A 25,471-nucleotide genomic window follows, 5' to 3' on the forward strand; every position below is an offset into this window, starting at 1 on the left:
CAAATATTCCACACAATAATTTAATAAAATCAACCACAGACTAGAAAAAAGAGAGCAAAGGCATTTTGTATTGAAGAGAAAAAAAAGCTCAACTAGCAACAGGAAGTTTCTTTCCACTGTAAGCTTGAATTATTACATGTTTACAGTAAATTCATAATACCTTCATGAGTTCAGTCAAGCTAAATGCTCTACACATCATTGTTTATAACATCCTTTCTGTATCAGGTCACGTTAGCCAGCTAACTTGTAGCAATCAGATGAGACGGGTAACATTCAGGTTTGACTTTTGACATTAGCACGACTATAACCAAAGTGTATTTTAAATTTTTTCCCTTGCACAGTATCTGATACAGTACAAAAGGTGCCACCAGATTTTGACTCATTCAAGAGCACAAAGCACAGCTGAGCAGTCAGTGACAGCAAGGTGAATGGATCGTCATTTTAATTTCAAAGCGTAGCTGACGGCAGCAAACACAGAAATGTTTCAGATTTAAAAAGAAAACACAGGATTCAGGCAAACACGGTAAAAAACGAAACACTATCATGACCGGTCCTTCAGAATGCACAGTATCACTGTGCGCGGCTGTCAAAAAAATCCCATAAATATCAGTCATACTAGTATATTCTTTTTCTCCTTCTCACTTTTTCTCTTCAGAGGTGGCTGAACTACAAAATGAGCCTATTCATTCACACCAGTGCAGTTAGTATCAGTAGTTTCTTCAATCCTGTCACATACTTATTTGTACATATTGTGACATATGTGTCATGTCCCATTAAACTGATAAAAATTAATGTGCCAAAACAACTTCAGCATTACTTCAACAGAGATCTGCTCGTACCACACTTGCAAAGAACAATTAATATTCAAGAAAATAATAAAAAGTCAGGTTCTCTTGGCATTTAGTTAGAAAAAAACTTTTCTTTCCAGTGCAATACAGTATCAAACTTACTCAAAAAATTGATCTAATGTACATTGTTTTTCTGCTTTAAGAGGTGCTCAAAAACCTAGAGAGGAGTTATACCTGTATGTTTCCAAGGATGGCACAAACTGATTTGTTCAGATCTCAATATTAATATTTAAGTTATTTAAGCATAGGTACGTCTATGTCAGGCAGCACTGCTCGCTTCATCAGTTTCATCAGTGTAATCCAGGAAACCGTTAAACAAATTTAGGTTTGGTCATGTTGGTTCAATCATTTAATCTTTTATAAGGCAGTCATTATTGAGAGAAGGTGCTACTGTGAAAGGTAAAATAAGAAAGTACTGCATTAAAGTCACTGAAATAGGCTACAGGCTATATCACCTCATTGTTACAGGACAACTTGTGATTTTAGTACAGTAATAATCATTACTGTACATACACACCTCCCTCTGTTCATTTCTGCCTTCTTTTCCTTCTCTGTTTGCAGGCTGAGGATGTAATTTTGTGCTCAGGGGCCCTAAAACTGAAAGTTAACGCTATAATATGCAGCTTCTGGGATTAATACACCTAATATTTTGTTAATCAGTCTCTGTCCATTTACAGTTCTGTTGTTACATTTCTAAATCATTCAGTTGGTCTGAGATTTACCTTTCAGTGTTGCAAAATTATGGATCCCATGAGTGTTATGGGAAGGTTAACCAGAAAGTTGGCTTCAGGCTTAACATTCAAAGTAGTTATGAGCCTCCAGATATAGTTACATGTTCAAATGGCTTGGAAGGTTGGCATTAGGTGAGGGTGGTTATGGTTACGTTAAGAATTTAAGAGTGAAGGACATCTCTGCCAATACCTTCTGTGGGATCCATAAGATGTGCACGGTAGTGTTTTACTGTGCTTTGCTATGTAGCAGAAACGCAACAAGAGCCAAGTTTGAAAGCAGAAAGAAAAGTAAAGCAAAGAATAACAACTCTTAAATGGCACAATGCAGCTATCAAAAACAAACAGCGGTAGCCATGATATTGTGTTTCACGTGCATGTTTTCAGCAAAGCAGGCAAAACAAAGAAGTTTGGTCCAGATTATAGCATGTTAAAGTGGACAACAGATAATGGATAAAAAACAGGACTGGATAATGTGGGTTACAGTCTATATTAATCTGCTGATAATTAATCTTTCAAATGAAATCCGTCCTCAAATGCCGCAAGATGTGAACACTGAAAAACAGTTTTCATTTCTAAAATCATTCCAAGACAAGAGTCTGTCACGTTTCAGCTCTCTGTGTAGTTGAACACTCAGCAGGACGAAATGAAGTCAGAAGCGTAGCGGCATAAAGGCACTGTGTTATTTCTACAAGCCAACAGAAGTAAATCCAAGAGAAATCACGAACATATCGCTGACCACTTGTTTTTTTTAGAGAAATGTCAAAAGGTCCAAACAGAAAATCCAGGCAGGAAATGGAGGGCTGGTTGACCTCCCAACACCAATTGAACAGTTTTACTGTTATCTGCCAGAGAAAATCCAGTGAGCATCCAGTGGAGTCTGAGCTGAAGGGGCAGAACCAAGTGCAAAGGTCAGTCAGTAGTGAGGGCACTGAGGGCAATCTTGTTAGTTTGTTAAACGCGTACAGGGTAGAAACACACACACACACACACACACACACACACACACACACACACACACACACACACACACACACACACACAGACTGAGCTCACATCTTACTCAGAAGTTGAATTTTGAGAGCAGATGACGAAAATAGATAAAAACAATTATGAAGCACGTAGATAGAAAGTAAATATTGGAGGTAATAGGCACAATTTGCATTTAAAGGAATAGTTCAATGGGAACAAAAAAGTGAACAAATGTCAATTTGCCATTTTACAAGGCGTGTGTCCCCCTGCATCCAATCTAAGCTAACTGTCTCTAGCTTCCTTCTCTTCCAACTCTGTCAGCTAGAAATTATGTTCATATATTACTAAATTGCAACAGCAAATACTGTCTGTTTTGCTAGAAATGTAATGCTGGCTGAATTACATTTTCTCTCATCATAATGAGAAAATGTTGTTAATTAATGTTGATACTGAACATACAGTGTGAGTGAAATGTTAAGTGATAACGTAGTTCTTTTTTTTCCCGAGCTAAATATCTGATCTTGAAGTACTTGTAGTAGTAACTATAGCAATATTAAACATTCTATGGTTATGTTTAGGCACTGGCAGCACTTGGTTAAGGTTAGGGAAAGATGGTCTTGATGACGAAAAAAGTCCACAGTGACTAATGAAAACGACAATCTTTCACTAATCAAAGTGCTTTTGTTGCCTAAACATAACTACATGTGGGACTCAGGATGTGAACCCATTTCTGGTGTCACAGTCCTGTGTCTTGTACACTCACCATCCACACCAACCTCCTATCTCCAACTTCAGATATATATACCCTTGTAAAGCTTAATGTGTTTGAAAAAACGTTGCCTGTGAACATTATCCAGGCAGCTATTACGTTGCCCCAATGCAACATAATTGGGAAAACAATTTAGTAGTATATAAACGTAATTTCTCGCAGACAGGTTCTCTTCTAACTCTAGGCAAGAAAACAAATATGCACATTTCCCAGAAAGTCACACTATTCCTTTAAGAACAATGCCAATTGAGCTAATTGTCATTACTATCACTATGTCAAGGTGTATTGACATGAGTATGATAGTAATGCCATTTGTAGATAGACTGGTACTGTATGAGCAACCATCCACAGAAAGTACCACTATACTCAGCATGAATTTGATATGAAAAGAAACAGTGATAATTTTTTCATACGTGGAAGGCAGATTTTTTTACACAATTGGCCCCAAACAAACAAAAAATGAATGAACTATTATAATAAAAAAAGGCAAATTTGGTATGAGGTATAAACATATAGTGCATGAAGGCAAGAACGAGAACTTATATATGAAAAAAACCACAATATTGCCTCAGGAGTGCAATCAAAATGCAAAAAGATGCCAATTTTATGCAAATGTCCACAGGTGGTTGTTTTTTAATAAAGCCTCTGATATATTTGCTTTGAACTACGTGTTTGCATGTGCATGATGGCTACCCCCCACATATCCCCGCGTTGGATGTGCACGTCTTCACCGTTTTTATTTATATTTATGTTGTAAAAATTCCACAGTTCTCGAGGAAGATATTCTGGTATGAGCCAGGATTGATTTTGCCCTGATGTATTTTTTAAAGAGGACATAACATGCACATTTCCAAGTCTAAATTTATATTTTGGGCATCTACTGGAACATCTTTTTATGACTTACAGTTTCAAAAACTCCTTATTTATCCTATACTGGCTCTTTATGCAGTACCTCAGTTCAGCCTCTGTCTGAAACAGGCTATTTTAGCACCTGTCTCTTTAAGGCCCTCCTCCCGATGAGCCCACTCTGTTCTGATTGGTCAGCTCCCAGAAGCTGCCCCTTTGCAGACTTCCATCAGCTCCGTAAGCAAACAGTAGTAGCAGGATTTCACTACTTTTTCTCATTTTTCACTCAAAATGTCAATTTGTCAAATACATCCGTACATATTTGAGCCCGAATCAGATCCGTGAACAAGGCAACAACAACCCATGGAATAACCTTAGCGAAAAAGACTACCAACGGACTGCCGTTTGCAGGCACGCACAAACAATCTGAGAGCAGTCAGATGGGGAAGTAGAGGTAACTCCGCAAACAAAGCATTTGGGGCAGGTTGAAGGCTGGCTTTTGACTTGAAGGTGGTATTTTTACACCTCAAGTTTTGGAACTTTGACGATGTTTAGATAAACATCCAACATCATAACACTATATAAATGACAGAAAATCACAAAAAAGCATGTTATGTCCCCTTTAAGCATCCAGGTACACACAGATTAGACTACATAGTCTAGTATGTGAGCAATAATGCTTTTGTTGTAGCTGCTTGTCTATGCATACCCATTAGTAAAAAGCATGTATATCAGAGGCTTAAAAGCATTACATAGAGGGAATGTTATTTTGGCAATGCTGTAACAACAGCATCCACTCCAGACTTAGTGCATATGGACATTCACTCTTCTCACATCAACAAAAAGACACTGATTAAAAAAAAAAAAATCTCTGTGCTTGGTTCTGCTTGGTTTTGATCCATGACTAGCCAAGAAGTCAAACGGTCACGATCCAGAAAATGTTTGGTTTGTTCCATCGAAATCCATTTTATACACATTAAAAATTGTACATAGGGATGGAGGCATCACAGAGTGCCTGGATGGGAAGATGGCCTTGTTGTTTTATGACTCCAGCCCTGTTAGTAGATGACCTCGTAGACAGTCGCTTTCTTATCTCCTGAGCCAGTCACAATGTACTTATCATCTATGGAGATGTCGCAGCTCAGCACCGAAGATGACTCCTTTGACTGTAAGGGGAATAAAAAGATGTGTGAAAATGTAAAAAGTGCTTTTGAGGCTCATGAAAAAGCCAAGCGGGATGAAAGCCATGTGTGTAACAGAGAGGTGTTGAACAGAAGACTTGACATGATTGATCCACAAAACCTGTAATATCTTGGGTTTGACACTATATTTTAAGCCCCCTGGCCTCTTTGCTGCATGTAATTTATGTAATTTGCTCTTCCACAGTTACCTGGAATATGCTGGCTCCGTACGGGGTTCTCCATGCGTTGAGCAGATTGTCTTTTCCTGTGCTCACAAACCACTTCCCTGTACAGGATGGCAAACTACATTAGGCCACATCAAGAACAAACGTTTGCCCCAAATTTTTAACACACCTCAACTGCCCCAGTGACTCAGATATAGCAGATAACCCTCAGTCACAAATTGAAGCATTCAGTGAAGAAAGCTCTGACAAAGAAGTAACTGCAAAAAAAAAGGTGAAAAAAGGGTGAGCAGGTGCTGAGAGGCAGAATAAGATGTTGTGCCTCATATCTACCTTTATACTGAGGTTGGAAACATTTTCACCAAGTAATTTGGAAAAATCCTTGAACACTGCATTTCCAACTGAGCATCAGCTGCTCATTTTCACCAGTAGAGGGCGAATTTATCCAGATTGATAAATACAAAAATACACTGCTCAAATCCTGAGTGTGGCCAGCATTGCTGTATTTCATAACTAAACAGTATTTTATAGCTAAAACACTAAAAAATCATTTTAGTGCAGAGATTATTTCCAACCATCTATTGATTATTCACAATACAGTACTTGACAGACTGGTAACTTCAAGATAAATTAAATAATTACAATGCAAACACCAAAATAATCTATTTGTTACTGCCAATAATTCAGACCGCTGCTCCAACAGTTTAATTGAAACTACATTATTTGATACCGGCTTTATCGAACAGTTTTAACCAACCCTAATAAAAAGTAATTACTGGATTGAATTTATATTTGCTATAGATTGGTACAGCATGATTTCTTGCTGTATAGCACCTTCCTCTGCAAACAATGTCCGTAACACAAACCTGCTGCATGTAGTCACATATTATTAAAGGATACGTTCACAGTTTTTCTAGTATGTCTTAAAACAACAATCAGGTGCCCCAAATGAACATTGAAACAGGTTTTTCTTGCTGTAATCATTAGAAGATCCCCTCCAAATGTATTTACCATGTAAGAGATAGGGCCCAAAATCCAGTCCTTGTTTTGAACAAAAATGTATTTAAGAGTTTATTTGAAGATAATATTAGGATTCAGATGTCTGATTTAATCAAATAAAGTGGATAGCTTCCACAGTTAGTCTTTTTGGTATAAAATTCCCTCTTTGTGTCTTGACGGACAGTGTTTTCCTGTTCAGCTGCAGTGGAAGGATCATTTTGGCTCTAAAAAGACAGTAACTTTGTAAGATATTGATTGGATTTGACTCATTTGGATGTATGAAGCATCATATTAGCTTCGAATAAGCTTTTAAATACATTCTTGCAGAGAAGGGGGACTGTGGATTTTGTTCCCTATCATGTACATTGACAGTGCATTATGAATGGTCAGTATGAACTGGAGGAATTAATACAGCAAGAAAAACATGCATCAATGTTCATTTGGGCACCTGACTATTATTTTAGGATAGACTTGAAAAAATGTGAACCTGTCTTTTAAGAGTTTCCATGTAGCACTGTAATCCTACAACAATAATATCATTAATAATAATATCAATCAACATAATTAATGTTAAAGTGTATCATAAACAGTTCTCATCAGTTCATTGCAAATTTGACAAACAAGTTAATGTCCCAAAGATATTCTGTAATTTCCTTTCTTCAAGATCTTTTCAAAAAATAGTGTTAAGAACATTTTTTTTTAAGACAAAATCATCTTAGTAGATTCATTAATTCTTACCACAGTGGGCAAATCTGAGTGAGAGCACACAGCTTTCATGTAGGTGGAGCTGGTACTTGTCAGGTTTGGTGACATGTAGGACCTCCACGTTACTGTTCTCCATCCCCACTGCCAGCCACTCGCCCGTTGGACAGTATCCCAGTGAGAAGATCTGCAGTGAAACCCAACCGACACATTTTTAATGATAGTCTTATCGCTTAGTTCATGCAAGTATTATACATAATCATCTCTTATATCAGGGTAGGGATTTTTCAGAGCATGGAGATTTTGTGCTTGTATGTGGGGGTGGGCACCCATATTAACATATCTATGAATGTTGGCAAAAGCCCACTGTATGCTTTTCAACACCACCATAAACATTTCAGTCCCTGATGTACTAATCTGTCAAAACAGATGGCTGTTTCAGTTTCTTAAATCTTATTAAGTTTGCAACAGTCCTGCAAGCGCTGGCAGAAGCGCTGCTGGAGAAAGCAATTATACTTCATGAAAATGAGGTGGGTGAATGATTTAGTCAATTCTCATTTTTGAATCAAATCTCAAAAATATTCTTTCCAGATGATGACGACCAAAAAAAAAAAAAAGGATACTGGGCATGAACCTGATAGCTTGATAAACCTGGTAAACATAAAAAGTATTTTTTCTTTGCCAAACCAGTTTTGAGAGATACTGTTGAATGTTATAAGCAAACTATCTGCCATGTCTCTCCCTGTCTTTCCTGCTCTCTCTGAGCTCTCTTTAAAGCACACTCATCTCCTCCTGTGCACACTGGGATTGTGAAATGGGTCTTTTCAGGAAAATTGCAGTAATGGACTATTATTGCTGCTCTTCTCTTTACCTGAAAAAACTCAATTCTAACTGCCAGTATTATTAGTGTTAAAGGTACTAGAACACCGCAGCTCAGCCTGGCCTCCATCGTGGGTTATATGTTCTGAACTGAGCTTGTAAATTACTGCAATATGACAGAGCCTGAGAGCGTAATCACACAAACTGCAAATGGCTGTGACTTTTTCTATGATGTGCAATTTTTATCATTTTCCGAATTCTACTTTATCCACCAAATAATAATAAAAAAACTATGCAAAACCAAACCTTTTGATCACACAACTTACACCTGCAAACTACTGGATGAACTGAACAAATTCCATATTATAGCTATACAAACTACTAGTAGACAATTATCTATACAGACATTTACCAGGCACGCAATGCCAAACAATTGCAAATTATGGCAAATTACACCTTGTGATAGTTGTAGGTGTTGTTGCAGCTCTAATAGACAGCCTGTGACTACCTGTGAGGTGAAGTCGTGCTGCTGCAGCTGCCGTCCCTCTCTCAGGTCCCAGGACCGGACGGTGTTATCCAGACCTCCTGTCCAAAGCTTGGTCCCATCGTTAGAGATGTCTATACAGCTGGCTCCGTCGGTGTGGCCTTGGAACTGCCTGCAGACAGACACAGTGTCACACAAACCCTCACCCAACAATAGACAGTGTTCACCAAATCAGAGGATGCCATATCAACTAAATGTAAAAATCTTATGACATCAAATTATATATACTAATATAGCAATATAATATTGATTTCAGGCAGTTCAGCAGTATGCCAGTTTACATAATTTCAAGAGTTTTATTTGTTTGCATGAGTTATAATCAAACAAAGGACATTAACTAACTTATACTGTATAATGAGCAAAGAGAGGATGAAAAAAACCCAAGAGGGGCTCATTAATTACATCCAGTAATAAAACAATATTTATAATGCCAAAGATACACACAGTTAATGTATACAGAAGTGATTTTTTGTATTTTTTCAGATTTTCTGTTCTGTGCAAAAGTTTTAGGCACTTTAGATCTTTAGATTCCTATCCATGATGCAATATGATCAGTCTGATTGGTCCCAAATTTATTCTACAGCATGACAATGACCCCAAACATACAGCCAGAGTCATAAAGAACTATTTTGATTGACAAGAGGAACAGAGAGTCCTGCAACAGATGAAATGCCCCCCACAGAGCCCTGATCACAACATCATCTAGTCAGTGTGGGATTACATGAAGAGACAGAAGCAGCTGAGACATCCTAAATCCAGTGCCTTACTTGTATGAAATTTTACTGTCCAGTGATAACCAAACCTTCACAAGTCCCACTGCCCAGCTCCATACCTAACCAGAGTCTGGTTGTGAAGATCCCAGACGGCTATGTTTCCATCGGAGCAGCAGGAAAAGCAGACCTTGGAGTCGGGGCTGATGGCCAGAGCATAACACGCGGGTGCTGACGAAGTTAGTTCTGCTTTGATCCGTGGAGTTGGTGTAGCCAAATCCCAGATTGACAAAGTACTCGCCTCGCCCCCGACTATGAGAGTCCGCCCGTCCGGAAGTAGTCGACAAGAACGGATGTAGTTATCTCTGTTCTGATGAGACAGACAAGCACAGAAGTATTGTTTACTGTCATTAAAAAGTTGCTGTAAGCAGTAACTATGTGTAAAACAATGGAGAACATGCAGTATTTTAACCATGTAAGACGTAACAGTGTTCTGTCATGAATGAACAGGTCACTGCAGTGCACTCACAAGGCAGTCCAGCTGGGATACAGGGGTCTTGTTGCCCGGGTGACTGATGTCCCACACCTTGACGCAGCCCTTGCCACCGGTGTAGACATGACGCGTTGGGTTACTGATGGTGACAGCACACACCACCTCCCCGTGGCTGAGAGTATTGATCTGCCGTGCGTGGCGCGGGATGCCGGGGCCGATCAGTGCATCCGGAGGAAAAGGCACGGGCTGCATTTGTCCGTCAGCGCTCACATGAAAGGAGTAGGCACTGGAGCGGAGGAAAGCATCATGTGGAGGGATAAGGGGTGGCAAGAGAAAAGGGGTTGACATGAAAGGAGAAAAAATGAAAATGCAAATGTCACAGAAAAATTGGAATAAATAGTTTTTTTTTTAACTTTTGAGAACTAGGAGAAGAAACGTACGGTTTTCCACCAGGAATGCCTGACAGGTTGGGAGGAAGGCCGGGGACACGTATGTGGTGGTGAGGATCAAATCCCACCTGCAGAACATGAAGGGTGACAGTTTAAAAGCAGTTCAGATATACAGTACATAACTGCTACAACAGCTAGAAATGAGTTGGTATCATAATAGAAATTATGAGCATTGTGTCTGTCTGGCACACAGTAGGAAGGTTTTCCAAGAGTCAGTCTGGTTGCAGGGCGCATGTATGAGTTAAAATTAAGATTATTTAAAACAACAATGAAGTAATGCCAATTTTTGCAGCTTGTGTATGTTCTGTGTGGCCTTCTGTACTAAACATCCCCATCAGTTCATATGCATTTATTTAGTGATTTGCAGAACAAAGGACATAACTTGTTGTTTCAACAGCATTTAAATGCATTTAAAGCAGTTCTAATTACTAAAATATAGTCAGCTGAAATGGAGTCACGGAAATGGTGTTTACACAACAGTTATGTATGACCCAGACATCTAAAAAACTTTTGAGTCAAACCAAATTTAGCCCGTTTTTTAACCTTGGTGTCTAGACCAGTTGTGTTGGTCACAAATGAATCTAAATGAATCACACCAAATCTACAACACCAACAGAAAAAAACAAACTCCAAATGCATTCACCAAATAAGTTGCCGATTTAAAGGTCTTTTCTTCGAACAACCATTTCAGTCGCTGTGAGTCGTTCATATCCAGCAACTCACTTGTATCCTTTATGTCATTAAACAAACAGTAAAAAAAAAAATGATACTGATTTTCAATTTCCCTGAGTTCACACGCTGGACAAATTTGACTTTCTCCTTCCAAAGCAGCGAATCGACCTGTTTCAATATGAAGAGGTAGACTACAGGCTCTTATTTGAGCACGAATTGACCTTTTTTTTCTTTGATGAATTGTAATGAACATAATTTTCGGTGAAAAAGTCATATTTAAAATTTAAAGATGCAATTTCAGTCCTCTCCAACTGATAGAATTTATCATAATATTTATCGTTGTAATATTTACAACACATTATCATACATGTCCCTTAATCAGGGCCCATTTTGTTGTAAATCCTATGTAAATATTATTTTGGCTAGTCTGTCCTCTTCCATATCGATTAACCTATTCCATAGCCTGGACATACACACCTTCCACTGAACCACCTGATATCTCCTCTTATAGACGCTAGAAATCACCAAATCAGTGCTGAATGAGCATCCAACGAAAGATTATATTTCTACCAGCTACCTGCTGATCAAATAAAACTATCACCCACCATTTTTCCATTTACTTGTTTTTAAAACCGCTGTGTCCGCTGACACATGCAGAGCTAATGGTTGTTAATCATAAAAAAAATCACATTTAAAAGCATCCCAATTGGTTTGACTGGCAGCATGTGAATCAGAAGTCAAATTATTAGAATCCTTCAACATTACAAACTGTTTCATTTCCTTTTATTTTGTCCTGCATAAGTTGTTACTGACAGCTTATTTTTCTGTTTGCCAGCCCTTGGCAGATGAAACCTAAAGTCAATTTTGCACACTAACTGATTTTTGGGTATATATGCATATATATACAGCATGTATGTGTTTGTGTGTCTTCAGTTACCACTTGTGTGCGTCCATAAGCAGCCACAGCAGCAGCAGCCACCGCGCTCATCTGTGGGGAAATGTTATGCAGGCCGGTGTAGGCTGCTCCCGCTCCGCTCAGCTCCCCGTTCATGCCTGGGTGAGGAACCATTCCAAACGGGCCGGGGTACGAGCACGGCACTGCCAGCGGTGTGCGGAGACCGGGAGCTACAAGAAAAAACACTGATGTCTGATGCGAACTGTGACATTCATCCGAGCTTCACATCCTGGGTAGTGTGGAGATTGAGCTTATACAACAAAATAAATTTCAAACATCATGATGTTCTGGCTCAAAACTGACTTTTTAGCACACAATACTTCTCTGCGCGCTCATAAAAACAACGGGTCACAGGTCTATTTCTACCTACGCTGGACTATGGTGGTTTTTCAGTTTACAAAAACATCTAGTTGATCCATTACATTGTCTGTTTTAAGACACATAAGCTTCACAAATATAGTATTTATTGCAGATTGATTGTATTAGATTGCATTATATTGTAAAGGTGTCCCTGTTATAGTCTGTATATCTGCTATCTCACTCACCCAGCGTCTCGACTCCTGTCGGTTTACTGGGTGCAGACCTCAGGCCCGGGGTGGTGGTGCTGCTGGGAGTCGGAGCATCAGAGCGGGATGTGGGGGTGCTGGACTTGGACACGGGCGTTGTTGACTTTTCATTCTAAACCACAAACAAAAAAACAAAGTAATCACTTAACATTAATCTAAATATCGACTTCAAATGGGACAGATATCTTTGGGTTTAGAGGTAAAAGACACATGCAACAATTCCCAAATTTAATAACGCAGAAGAAACATTTAAATAATACAGGAACCATTCATGCTTTGACAGAGTTCATGACTCATAAAATTGATATTCTATAAAAACGTAGTAAGTGCTATTACACGCTCTCTGCACCAAATATAATTAAGTGTTTTTTTCCACCTATATTTTGCCCTTTATTTGCGTCTTGCTTATAATTTATCAACAAGAGTGTGAAATCTTTAACACCTTAATTCTCTTCTATATCTTACCTAAAATAATTATCATTTTTACATTTCTCTAAATGCCTAAAAATAGAAAACTACCCTGAGAAATGATGAAAAAGAAGATCAGAAGGATATAATTACCCAAATGACTCACCAAATTAATCTCTTTGGATTTGGATGAAGGTGTGCTGCTCGAGGAGGCGATGGAGGAAGGACTCAGGGGCGCATCCTTCTTCAACAGGCGACTCTTGTCCAACCCGTTCTCCCGAGGAGAGTGGGCAGGACTTCCTCTAGGAGACACTGGATCCTGTTGAGGGTGAGCACAGATGAAGATAGTAAGATGGATTCATTTTCCTGATCAGGTAACACAAAAGATGCCACCGTGTCGTACCTCATTGGAGACATCCACTACCAAGTTGTCGTCGCTCTTCTCTCCGTCACTTTCCTGGGGAAGACATACAGAAAGAGCATAATTGACTTTCACTCCTTTTATTAAAAAAAGTGTCTGTTCTGACTGAAAATTATAATCTAGGAAGTACAGATGTTGCATGTACATGTGCATGTTTTCTTTTGGATGAAATATATGGATGTCAGGAGTTGAAGACCTCTATGTCCATTTGCAGTTTGCTGCTTTTATAGAATAACCTTATCGCCCTACATTCACAATCTATGAATACAGATAATAAGTGCTTTTATCCAATTCAATATCCCATTTATCTGATAATAAAATAAAAATGAACAATTTAATTGATACTCTGAAAGAAGACCATAAAGACTCGTTTATTCATTCCTCTGTCAACTTTTTTTGGTCATTTTCTTCTTTTTGTTTTAATTATTAGATTAAAATGGGAGCGTCCAGATGGCTCATTTGGCTAAAGTACAAGTCGTAAACTGCAACATACTGTGTTGAAATCCCAGCTACAGCCTTTGTCATGTGAGGTCTCTCTCTGTCTCTAATGACAACTGTCCAAAAAAAGCAGAAAGTGTGGGTTTGACTGTGGCTCATGTGCAATAACTTCACATACACGGTGCTGTGTGTAAAGTTGTTTTGTTGTGTAACTTTAACTCACATAGCGTGTAGAGGCCAACTCCTTATCATCTGTCTTCTGTTTCTTGCTGTCGGAGGAGTAATCGCTCGAACTTCTGTGTTTCTCTCCAGTCCGAAAACTGGCAGATGGAGACACAGATGAGCTCTGGAAGAAATAATAATAGACACTGAACGGGAGTGGAAGAAAATATACTTCTCGACTATAAAACACATCTGCTACACACTCATCAGGGACGTGTCTAGAAATGTCTCTGTGCTCAGGAGAGTCTTTATCCCACAAAATACCATGAATTGATAGTGCATGTACAATAAAATATAACCTACAGTCTATATCTCTATTTCTTAGAGGTGGTTTTCTTTGAAACTACTTTCTACCAAAGAAATAGTCCCAATAAAAATAGATGACAACATGTTTTATGGATAATCCAGAGTAATGGGGACTCTCTGGAAATATCAGAGAAAAATATCTCAAAACCTGCACAAATGAATTCTTTCTTTAATAAAACTATCTGCATGAATAGATGTAGATTCCCAGCACAGGTAAGTGAGAATACATGTTTTCTTGTAGACTACTGTGGGTGATGCTAACCTTTAATACTTAAAATGAATTATAATTTAGTACAGTCAATAAAAAGTAGTAGATCTGCAAAGTAGCTCTGAGACAAGGGAGCAGAACTGACAAAACTGGCTGCTATGGACGGTGATACGTTGAGGAAAATTACTTACACCCCAAACAGGGTGAAAAGCATACGAGTACAGTAAGTAGATTAAAACTTAAATTCTACAAATCTATTGTATGTGTCTTCTACTTCTACTTTGAGCTAAATTGGCTCTAAGTGTGCAAGAGACAAAGAGTGCAGACACAAAGTGATGCACTCCACAGTTACATTTCATTTCCACATCATTGTAAAAACTCTGCCTGTCAAAACCGTTTCATTTCTACTGTACCATACGATACCAAAGCAGCGCTGCATCCTTGACAGTTTGACTACGCCATCAGGACTTGAACTCAGCAGCATTATTTTGAGGCTGGGAGGCAGAGGAGGAGGTCCATTGATGTCTCTCTCTCTTTTCTTAATCAAATATGGCATCCTTTAAATACCATTACTGAAGGATTAATCCTCTTTGAGAAGCGAAGATCAAAATAAGGTCAACTAAACATTTCCCTCTTGCTCCGCCTGTCCCCCCTGATCACTCTCTCTCTCTCTTTCTCTCTATCTCGGCGTCTCATTGGGAGGCGCTCCTTACACCCGGCAGATGACGAACAGAGAGAAGAAAAATAAAGCAGGACCTTTAACTCGACCTTTCCACTAACTCACGCTTGTAACCTTTTCACTGCCCTTTGCCGTGCTGCAAGTGTTGATGACAAAGATTCTGTGGGGGAGGAGTGAGATTCGGTGTGTGTGTGTGTGTGTATGCGTGGTGCGGCGCTTGTACCCGTTTACATTTTAGTGCTCCATATGTGCAAACAATGTTGAGATGTGTGTGTCTCTCTTTGAGTGAGACAGAGCAGGTTGATTCCTCCTTTCTCTTTCTTTCTCTCTCTCTCTCTGTTTCCAGACTGATTAGATTAATTAGCCTGCAAATTAGCTCTTTCAAAAACATCAAGGCAAATTAATTTCGCTGCAGAGACAAATGAAGGCTCCTCCGGCAGATGGAGCATTGTGAGTGTGGAGACCTGTGTGGAGTGTTCATTTACCAGTGCATCATAATTATATTTTCCTCTCATTTCAAATTGACTCTACAAGTCCTGATGATGACACCTGTAACCTCCGCTGCTGTACTTTTTTTTTTTTTTTCAGTTTTTACTGTCTGACTCCCCTGTGTCTCTCTAGTAATCAGAGGTTTGCGGGCCCAGGATGACCAAGCCTCTCTTGTAAATAATAATGTTAGTAGGCACCATGAAGTCAAGGCTCAAAGTGCATGTTTCGGTTGCATTATAGATTCAAAAACAAATTAGAGGGGGAAGTAAAATATTAAGGTAACTAGCTGATTCTGGACATGTAGCTGTTATAAATCATCATCATAACATTCTGAACGTTTACTGTGTCGTTTTCTGTCATTTTCTGAAGATTTTTATCAAAAGAAGTATTGCTGTCTTTTTCAGGATCACTTTGATCACTCAATTACACACATTCACACCTGGGAGCTGCCCAGTACAACCACCGTCTGACCTGCTGGCCACTGAGCAGTTCCGAGCTGTTGGGTTGTAAGTTAAGGGTTGTGCTCAAGGGCTCCTCAGTGGTGGTAATGAAGGAGGTTTAAGCACTGGTCTTTTACACCAGGGATCAAACCAGTGACTCTATGGTCACAAGCTCACCTCCCCCCAAAAATTAAAAAAAAAAAATCTTTGAAAAACATACTATATATAATTCATAGTGTATAATTTTCCACTAAATAAATTAATGAGAAAAAGTACAGCTTTAGCATGTTTGTCCAATTACTCCAAAATAAAAAACAACCACAATTAAAGCTGCAAACAGCGATGAACGGGCCCTTGCACCTGGCACCTATTAGAGGGAGCAGCTTCCGTGGTTTCGCTACTGGAGGTCGGTTGACAGAGCTCTGAATTTTCACACTGTGTGAATGGATAAAATATTATTTCCTGTGTGCAGTATGTGGTGCTGGAGGTGGCATATTGGAAATTGTGTATACATTTGATGAACTATGTATCATTTTAAGCTTCACTTCCTGTTTCCTGTAGGCAATACTACATAAGTAAAATATATATCCACCTATACATTTACCAGAAAGCGACTGACATGAATATACATTTTCATGAATATTGGACATTGCATGTTGGAGATAACTATCACTTCCTGTGTCCACTATGTGGTGCTAGAAAACACTCACTAAATGTACATTATGTCACTGCATATCAAATGTAGAGCACATACTTTAAATTTCATGTAAATCGGATGATGTTTGTCACATAAGGCTGACTTCCTGTTGTTAGTAGGTGGCGCTATGACTATGACTCTAAATGTATTCAGGCCTGGACTCCAATCAAGCATGTGGAATTTGGGGCAGATTGGACAGTGTACATTAGAGTTACAACAACTTCCTGTTTCATGGCTAAATATGCTAATTGACCAGCACGCCATGTCAAGGACTTTCCATGAAAGCTCAAAAGCTTCACAATTTAGCATCACAAAGGTCTTTAGATGACACCGGCCAAATCTAAAGTCACTCGGGTTAATTCTCTAGGAGGAGTTTGTTAAAGTACAACGTCTGTAAATGGTGAAACAGCCCAAAAATTGCACAGTAAATTCAAAACTGTTGGGCTTAGGGTAAGTCTCCAAGAGACTTTTTTTTTAAGTCTGGATATGTTACATCTGCCTATCGAATTTCATTCATCTACGTCAAATTTAAAGGTGGGGGCTTTTACTTTGAAAATTGTTAGAGGGCGCTACTGAGCCAACTTGCCACACTTAAGCCCCAGACCTATTTCAGATAACGCTGAACCTCAGCTTTCAAGGCAACATGGACGAGAAGAGCTCAAAGTGTTCAGAAATGTCAACAGGGAAAGATAACAAAAATATGATTGAAAGTTGCAGAGCAGCTCCTGAATTGACCTTGAAAGCACAATAAATTGTATGTATTTGTAACAAATTCAACCATTTATACAATTTGTTATTTATCACATGAACACATCCAAGACCCCACCAGCTTGCTCCTTAATGCTGGCAGTTAAAGGGCTGCAGCTAACGATTATTTTCATTATTGATTAATCTGTCAATTATTTTCTCGATTAATTGATTAGTTGGTTTGGATTAGTTTTTGGTCTCTAAAATGTCAGAAAACAGTGAAAAATCTTGATCACTGTTTCCCAAAGCCCAAGGCAACGTCCTCAAAATGTCTTGTTTTGTCCCGACCAACAGTCCGCAACCCAAAGATATTCAGTTTACTGTTATAGAGGACAAAAGAAACCAGAAAATATTTGCTTTTAAGAAGCTGGAACCAGAGAATTTGGACATTCTTAAAAAAATCACTCCAAACAACTCATCGATCATTGCAGTTAACAGCACACAGCTATTGATCTAATCAGATTGTCTCTAAAATTCATGAGGGAAAGGGGAAGAAAAAACAGTTAGAAAAATTGATGTGTCTCTTTTATGCCATGTGTTTCTCAGCTTTAATAGCTCTGCAAACACAAAAAAGTCTTTGTGACACTCTGTTCAAGTCAGTTGGTCTAATCCATCACCCCTGATCCTTCTGTTCAGCTCAATTTGTTTCATATTCTGCAGCCAACACAGCATGGAAAGCCTGACTGTACACTGTACACAGACGTCTTTTTACAAAAAAGAGAAACAGGCTGCAGCTATACATCTTGTTTCTCCCACAAAAAAAATATTAAAAAAGACATTTGAGGGCCAAGCTGCAGTATGTTTACTTTCAACAGGTGACTCATCGTAAAGGTCAGTCTGAACTTGAAAGCAGCCTTATTAGGAATTCATTTTTTCCCCTTTTTCGAAACATATACGGTACACAATCAAAGATGGAGACTGTGATATTGCTTGAATCAATAAATCTATTATCTATTTGTCTTTTAATTACAACTATTCCAAATGATCCACCTCCTTTCAGATGAAGGGGATTCATCACATGTTGCACTGAAAGAGAGCATCACAAATACACAAAAAAAACCCCTCAGAAGCAAAAATCAATGGATGATAACTGAACCAACAATTATCTTCATTTAAAAAGTGCACTCAATCCCACCACCAGCAATAGACCTGAGGAGGTGCAGTCCTTGAACACACCACGACTGCATAATTGACTGCCTGTATCGGCAACAATAAGCGTGCAGACGCACATGTACGCGCCGTCTACACCCACATAGCTTTATCAGTGTGTGAGAAGCTAACACCAAGGACATTAAGGCACAGATGTTCATGCAATTCACACACACTGTACCCTGTGGACTGTTGCCAAGGCAACTGTAGACCACTGACAAGGGGCTTATTGGTTTCATGAAGTGACTGTTGGCCGCCATGTCAAAGAGCAGCTCTGTGTGTGTGTGCGTGTGTGTTCTCACAGGGTGCTAATGAAAGGCATTCATCATTCTGGTCTCTCTATCTTTACCACTGATTTCTGACGACCTCACACACACACACACAGACAGCCACGGGCGCGCGTGCACACTGCTAATCGCTCCCATCATGGTGCCTACAGCTCTGGAAACATGTGTGTGTGTGTGTGTCTGTGGAGGAGGATATACTACATGGGGGGCAAGAGATAACATATTAAACATTCCTCCTGTCTCCACCTCCTCCAAAACACCAGAGAGCACACAGCTCGCTAAACTCATGCATGTGTGTGTTTTTGAGGGAGAGTGTGTGTGTGTATGTGTGTGTGTGTGTGTGTGTGTTCACCAGTGGAGCACGGGCTGCTGGAATAAAGAAATGCTAATCTGCTCATTGAGTATTCAACAAACCAAATGTTTGCCTTGGGAAAAAAGCCCCGCTTAAGGGACTAATTACTACAAGCACTGGATGTAATGTTGCTCTTTTGCGCTGCCTCTTTCTGCTTCCTTCACTAACCAGACTTTTTTTTTTCATCTCGGGGTTTCTCTTCAGCCTCTTCTTCTTTCTTCCTCTTTGTCTCTATTTCCACATATCAGAATGTTTTAAAAGACATGATCTTTTTTTTTTATAGTGAAGGAAAGGAATACATGAATGACTGCTGGATCAGAAGATACTAACGCTCTGATGGGGGTTTATGGCAGCAAAGATTCAAATCATTATTGAATAATATTAGTGTAATGAGCCACATTAAAGATTTTTTTTTTTAAATGATCATGAAAGTATTTGTGTTGTGTGAAGTATGAGGCAGCGAACTTCACACAAGTTTTACATTTGTGCATTTAATGCATAAGTAATATTTGATATCTTAGAATAGACACATTTAAAATCTTCAAATCAGTTTAATATTTAATAATTTTTATTTTAGAAAGAAAGAAAGAAAGAAAGAAAGGGAGGACTTACCTTGACTGAGTCTCGCTCTGAGGAGGCAGAGAGTGAGAGACAGGAAAACATTACTGAATTAGGCATTTAAAGTCTGAGCAGCAAACACAAGATGTCTGCAAATGTACAAACATGCAAAAAAAACCACAACAACAAACAGTTTATGAAACACACACAGATATAAATACAGCTAATGATGGATTTGCATTAACATTGATTCTCCTGCTTGATGGGGATATTACCTGAGGTAACATTAACGCAAGGTAAGACTAAAAGTAAATTTACTGAGTATTTTCCTGTTTATTTTAGATCAATGCCAACTAATTAGCCTTTAGCAGGTAGTTGACAGCATGATCACTTAGTGAAATGCTGAGCAACAAAGCAGAAACACACGATTATACTCATTATACACCAGTCATCAGTGAAGTCACTCACAATATGAAGACCTTGTTAGCAAAAAAAAATGTATCCATTGTAGCAGCTGCTAGTGTAATGAAGTTCAAAGATGGTTGTCAATGTTACGTTGAGTCAACTCTGATTTGAGGCATGTAGCTAAACGCTGCTCAAAAACCTGCCAGAGGTTACAGAACATCTGGAACTAAAAGTGCTTTTAGCACAGTCAGTCTTATTTCTACTACACCTTGTTCTTAGCAGACAGGGTTAGGGTGTTGTTATCATTACACCACATTTAGATGCTTTGTGTACGTGATCACATGTGTGCATTTACCACTAAATGCTTCGAACACTCGCAATGGGGAATTTTTTTCAAAAAAAGTACCTGAATTTGTAAATTAAGAATGCAGAAGGTTCCGAATGACACTAAATTTCACAACAAATCATCCATTTGGCAACAGCATAAAAATAGAAAAAAAACTATATCCCAACTGATACTGGATTTTTGAGGACAAAACCAATATAATTGTGACCAGGATATGTACTGAGTGAGACATTTTACTCGTCAGTGCTTACTGGTGGACAAACTACATTTAAACTACATTAATTTATCAGCTGACATAAATGCTGACACTGATACATCTGCAATAAGATGATACCGATTGATATATAGGCCTAGACTAGAGCTGCAACGATTGATCAATCAATTGACAGAAAATTAATTGGCAATAATTCTGAATAATTGTTTAAGCAATTGTTTTTATGCAAAATTGATAAAATTCATTGATTCCAGCTTCCAAATGTGAATATTTTCTGCTTTTCATGCTCTTCTATGATAATAAACTGATTATGTTTGGATTTTGGACTGTTAGATGGACAAAAAAATACTTTTTGAAAAGTAACCATGGGCTCTGGGAACTTGTAATAGACATTTTTCACAATTTGCTGACATTTTACAGACCGCACAAATAATCGATTAATCGAGAAAATAATCAGTAGATTAATTGATAAGGTAAATGATCATTAGTTGCAGCCTTAACCTGGACATTTTATTGGATCGGGCTCTAGAGAAGACAAAAGAAATCCCTTCTGCCACACAGTAAATGCACACTGATACACTGAGGCTCAGCTAGAGATGGAATTGCATTGTTATTGATTGTGCTCCTAATGGGGCTAAGTATTACCTGACTTAGCAGCTGTTAGCTTTACTGCAGCGATAGGTCAAGGCTGACTGCTCGACTGCACAGTAAAAAGCCTCACAGCCATGCTGCAACAGAGTAATTAAGAGCTGGCACAAATTGTTTTTATCACACACAGAGTCTCTATGTACTGCAATTAAATGCTTGAGCTCAAAGTCAGCTCAGAGAAGAATTAAAGGCGCTCTGTGTGTGTGTACGAGAGAAAAGAGGCATCATGGTGGTTGTGTATCGCTCCCTATTAGTCAAATTAAAATGGCATAATGACAAATCATTTTTAATTGCTTTAACTGCTGTTCATTCAGAGTACTAACAATTAAACGTCAGCCAGCACAAGTGGTGATATAATTCATAACCTTGCCTGAACATTGTAGGCATGTAAATTTTATTTTGGGATCATTAACTGAACAAATGATAAAAGCTGCAGTAATTATGTCTATCAAAAATATTTAACATCTGGAGCGCTGTGGTAGCCAAATGGTTTCAGCGCACATATCCACAACGTCCCTGGTTTGCTGTCTGCTTCTCTACTATCAACTCTCCATTGAAGGCAAAAAATGCCCAAAAACATATCTTTCAATTTTTTGTTTTACATCTGCTCATGGATGAGATAAAACAGCTCAAGTTTGTGCTATTTGTCTTAATTATTAATGTGTTTTGTCTTTTAACCTATCCTTTATCTAGTTAATGTTGTAGTAGACATAAAATGTGAAGATTTACAATTTAACAATGAAAAACAATAATTTAGTTCTTTGTTTTATATAGTGGATATTTGTATTAGATAAATATTGAGGAAATAACCAAACAGAAACAAAACCTCACATAATGACTTTACTAGTAATAAACAACCATGCTAAGACTTATTGTTGACATGAAGACGCCAACACTTGCATGCACACAGACGTACACAGACACCTACCACATAACACACACATGCGAGCAGGCCTCACCTCTTGGGTGTTCACTGTTGCTGTCGTGGTGTTTCCTCTCATCTTTGAGCGGCAGCTGGTGACTCAGGGCCGAGGAGAGCGCCAGCAAGCTGGCAGTACCGGCACCGGGGGGCAGAGGGGGCTGGAGGCCCGCTGGGTGTGGCGTGAGTGGGACCGGGATGGCGTGGCTGTGGGAGAGGTGTTGAGCCTGGAGCTGCTGCTGCTGAAGCACACACAGAAATACTGATTAATGCTAGATTTTGACTTGAAGAACTGAGGATAAAAAGAGGTAAATACAGGAAAAAATAATATTACGAACATCACCTTGTACCTGAAACATGTGGAGCCTGACCATTACTGGATTTTTGAGGAGACACCAGTACCATATTATCATTGGCTGACACTGTTTTGCTTTTTTTTATAAGCAATCAACAGGTGCTTTTTGGAAATGGCACCGTAATCGTTCATTGAAAAACACACGTTAAAAGGGTTGTTTTCACATTGTAAATCTTAATAGATAAAAACTGACCCAGCAGCCTGACAAAGACTCATTGAAGCTGCAAATTGTTGGCCAATTTATTGCACTTTAGTGGATGAATGAAGTAGAAATGAGCCATAAAATCTCAGTCATCTGCTTTGTGGTGGATCCACTGAATCCATCCATGTCATTGTCACTGGTCCATTCTGCGCTCATTTAGCATTAGCAGTTAGCGTTCAGCTCCCCTGTCATCTTAAAATGTCTCTTTTTCATTTCTGAACTGCTTTTCAGCACTTCTCTTTGACAGATCTGTCTTTCAGCATGTTCTGTTTGTGTGTGTGTGTGTGTGTGTGTGTGTGTGTGTGTGTGTGTGTGTGTGTGTGTGTGTGTGTGTGTGTGCGTGTGTGTGTGTGCAATACACCCACTCCAATTATGGCGTTGAGTTCAGCCATGGTGACCTGCTTGGCCCTCTCCACTGCCTGTACCACCTGCTGCTGATGCTGAGATAAAAGAAGAGAGAGAGAGAGAAAGAGAGACGTTAAGACAGTAACTGAGATGGAGAAAGAAAGATTTGTTGAATGTGAACATCTGGATTTTAAAGACAGATTAAGAGGATTATGACCTCTGTGTACAAACAGAAGGAACTACAACAATCTCCTCCCACACAATTCTGTGGTATACATGAAGAAGATAATTTGGTATATCAAATGGAACTCTCCGTACACATGTGAATCATTTCCTGACTCACATCTGTTTGTGTTTCTTTTTCTCTGAAAAATCACAATGATGAGATGCACAAAGTCTGCTTCTTCTATCAAACCTGAATCAGAATTAACTGGCAGCTGTCACCAAGTTGCACAGCTTAAGTCTAACGTACACTCATCAATCAGTAACGTACTGATCCTAAAGCCTCACAAACTGATGTTTGTATCAATATACCAGCCATGACTGTGCTGTAACAGAGTGGGCTGTCTTAAATTAAAGGGGACATATTATACACTAAATTTATACTCTGTTGCTAAACAGGAATATCTTTGCATTATTTACAGTTCAAAAAAAACCCTTATTTATCTTATACTGACCAATTATGCACTAGTCAGTTCAGCCTCTGTCTGAAACAGGCCGTTTTAGCTCCTGTCTCTTTAGGGCCCCCCCTCCTGATGAGCCCACCCTGTTCTGATTGGCCAGCTTCTGGAGCTGCCGCTTGCCAGACTTCCGGCAGTTCTGGAGGCTGCGTAAACAAACTATAGTAGTAGGAATTCACTCCTTTTTCTCGTTCTTTACTCAAAATGGAAACTTCTCAAATACATCTGTACATGTTAGAGCCAAAATCCAATCCGAAACATGCAAGTGGACAATGTGAACAGCCCATCGAACAACCTTAGGCAACATAGACATCCAACATCATAACAGTATAAATATAACAGAAAATCACAAAAAGCTTGATATGTCCCCTTTAAACTGGATGTTTTTTTTCACAAAAACAACCACAAAACAAACCACATTATTAAATCAAAGGCTCTGACGGAAGCTGAGTAAAATGCCATGAGACAAGAACCTGATGACCTCCAAGTCATCTTTGGTTGTTTTCTTTTTAACTGGAAAACAAGTGTTCATCATCACAATTTGATACTCACCAGTACGTTCAATCAAATGCACTGGATTAGAAAAAAATAAGCTATCAAGTGTGACTTGCACATTCAGGTTGATCCCTTCTTTGGGAGCATAATTTGAAAACCAAACAACTGGAGGTTTGAGGGGACACTGTGGCCCTGCTAATGGGTCCAAGATACTGTCGTACAAGTCAATCATCACTGATATAAACACCTGTCTGATGGAGATGTGTAAACTAGAAAAAGCTTGTGTGAATCTAAATCACTCTATGCTTGAGAGGATGTTTCACTTTTGGAATAGTGGACATTTTTCAACCCATCAATTTTTCAATTTAAAATGTTTATGTCAAAACAGCTATAACTATAAACTCCCTGCGATTCTGTTTTCTGTGACATATTTGCAGAGACAGAGAGAGACAGACAGCTAACCAGGCAAAGTCATCCAAAGGGTACAGAGAGAGAGAGAAAGACACATCCAGACGGTGAGAGAGAGCAGCAAGATTTATCCAGGAGCGCAAAACATCAAAGTAGGCCAGAGATGAAAGAGCTTATCAGGTGTGGAAATGAACCTGACCGTTGAGTTCAGCTACACCTCTGCAGACAGTCAACGTGACACACACACACACACACACACACGAAAAGATCCATCAGTCTGATGAATATTGGCAAATAACTTTTAGACCATTATTATCAATCATTCTAATAATTAGACCTGGGATGAGTAATACATTTTTTTTGGCAGAAATTCAACAATCAGCAATTTCCTTTGTCATTTCAGCCAATACACATGCTTTTCATTTCATCACATTACCAGCAGAGTTTACCTGTAACATCATACTTGATTCAGGACCAAACATCTAAAACACTGATTTGTTACTTCCCTGGATTCATTAAAACACTAATGTGTTTGAGCACAGATTACAAATAAGATTACTTACTTGTTATAACACTGTCAAACATCTTTGTTGTTGAGTTATTTTTATGTGGGTGGAT

The 25,471-nt window shown here is 38.9% G+C and overlaps 1 protein-coding gene across 4 annotated transcripts in view; it reads right to left on the reverse strand.

The window, feature by feature from the left end:
* Positions 1-4,733: 4,733 nt before the first annotated feature.
* LOC121903727 (transducin-like enhancer protein 4) overlaps positions 4,734-25,471 on the reverse strand; it is a 36,687-nt gene continuing 15,949 nt past the window's right edge. For 3 of the 4 annotated variants that reach the window (XM_042421050.1, XM_042421052.1, XM_042421053.1), the window contains 15 exons: positions 23,291-23,365; positions 22,409-22,610; positions 19,891-19,907; positions 13,926-14,048; positions 13,247-13,300; positions 13,010-13,162; positions 12,415-12,547; positions 11,852-12,039; positions 10,234-10,310; positions 9,830-10,079; positions 9,423-9,670; positions 8,555-8,702; positions 7,264-7,414; positions 5,554-5,630; positions 4,734-5,329 (listed from right to left, as the gene is read on the reverse strand). In XM_042421050.1, the coding sequence (XP_042276984.1) occupies positions 5,222-5,329; positions 5,554-5,630; positions 7,264-7,414; positions 8,555-8,702; positions 9,423-9,670; positions 9,830-10,079; positions 10,234-10,310; positions 11,852-12,039; positions 12,415-12,547; positions 13,010-13,162; positions 13,247-13,300; positions 13,926-14,048; positions 19,891-19,907; positions 22,409-22,610; positions 23,291-23,365 (2,004 nt within the window). In that variant the 3' untranslated portion in view covers positions 4,734-5,221. The remainder of the gene's footprint in view (positions 5,330-5,553; positions 5,631-7,263; positions 7,415-8,554; positions 8,703-9,422; positions 9,671-9,829; positions 10,080-10,233; positions 10,311-11,851; positions 12,040-12,414; positions 12,548-13,009; positions 13,163-13,246; positions 13,301-13,925; positions 14,049-19,890; positions 19,908-22,408; positions 22,611-23,290; positions 23,366-25,471) is intronic. The other variant, XM_042421051.1, reaches the window with a different exon arrangement.

Source organism: Thunnus maccoyii, chromosome 9 (genome assembly GCF_910596095.1).
Source record: "Thunnus maccoyii chromosome 9, fThuMac1.1, whole genome shotgun sequence".
NCBI classification, from domain to species: domain Eukaryota; kingdom Metazoa; phylum Chordata; class Actinopteri; order Scombriformes; family Scombridae; genus Thunnus; species Thunnus maccoyii.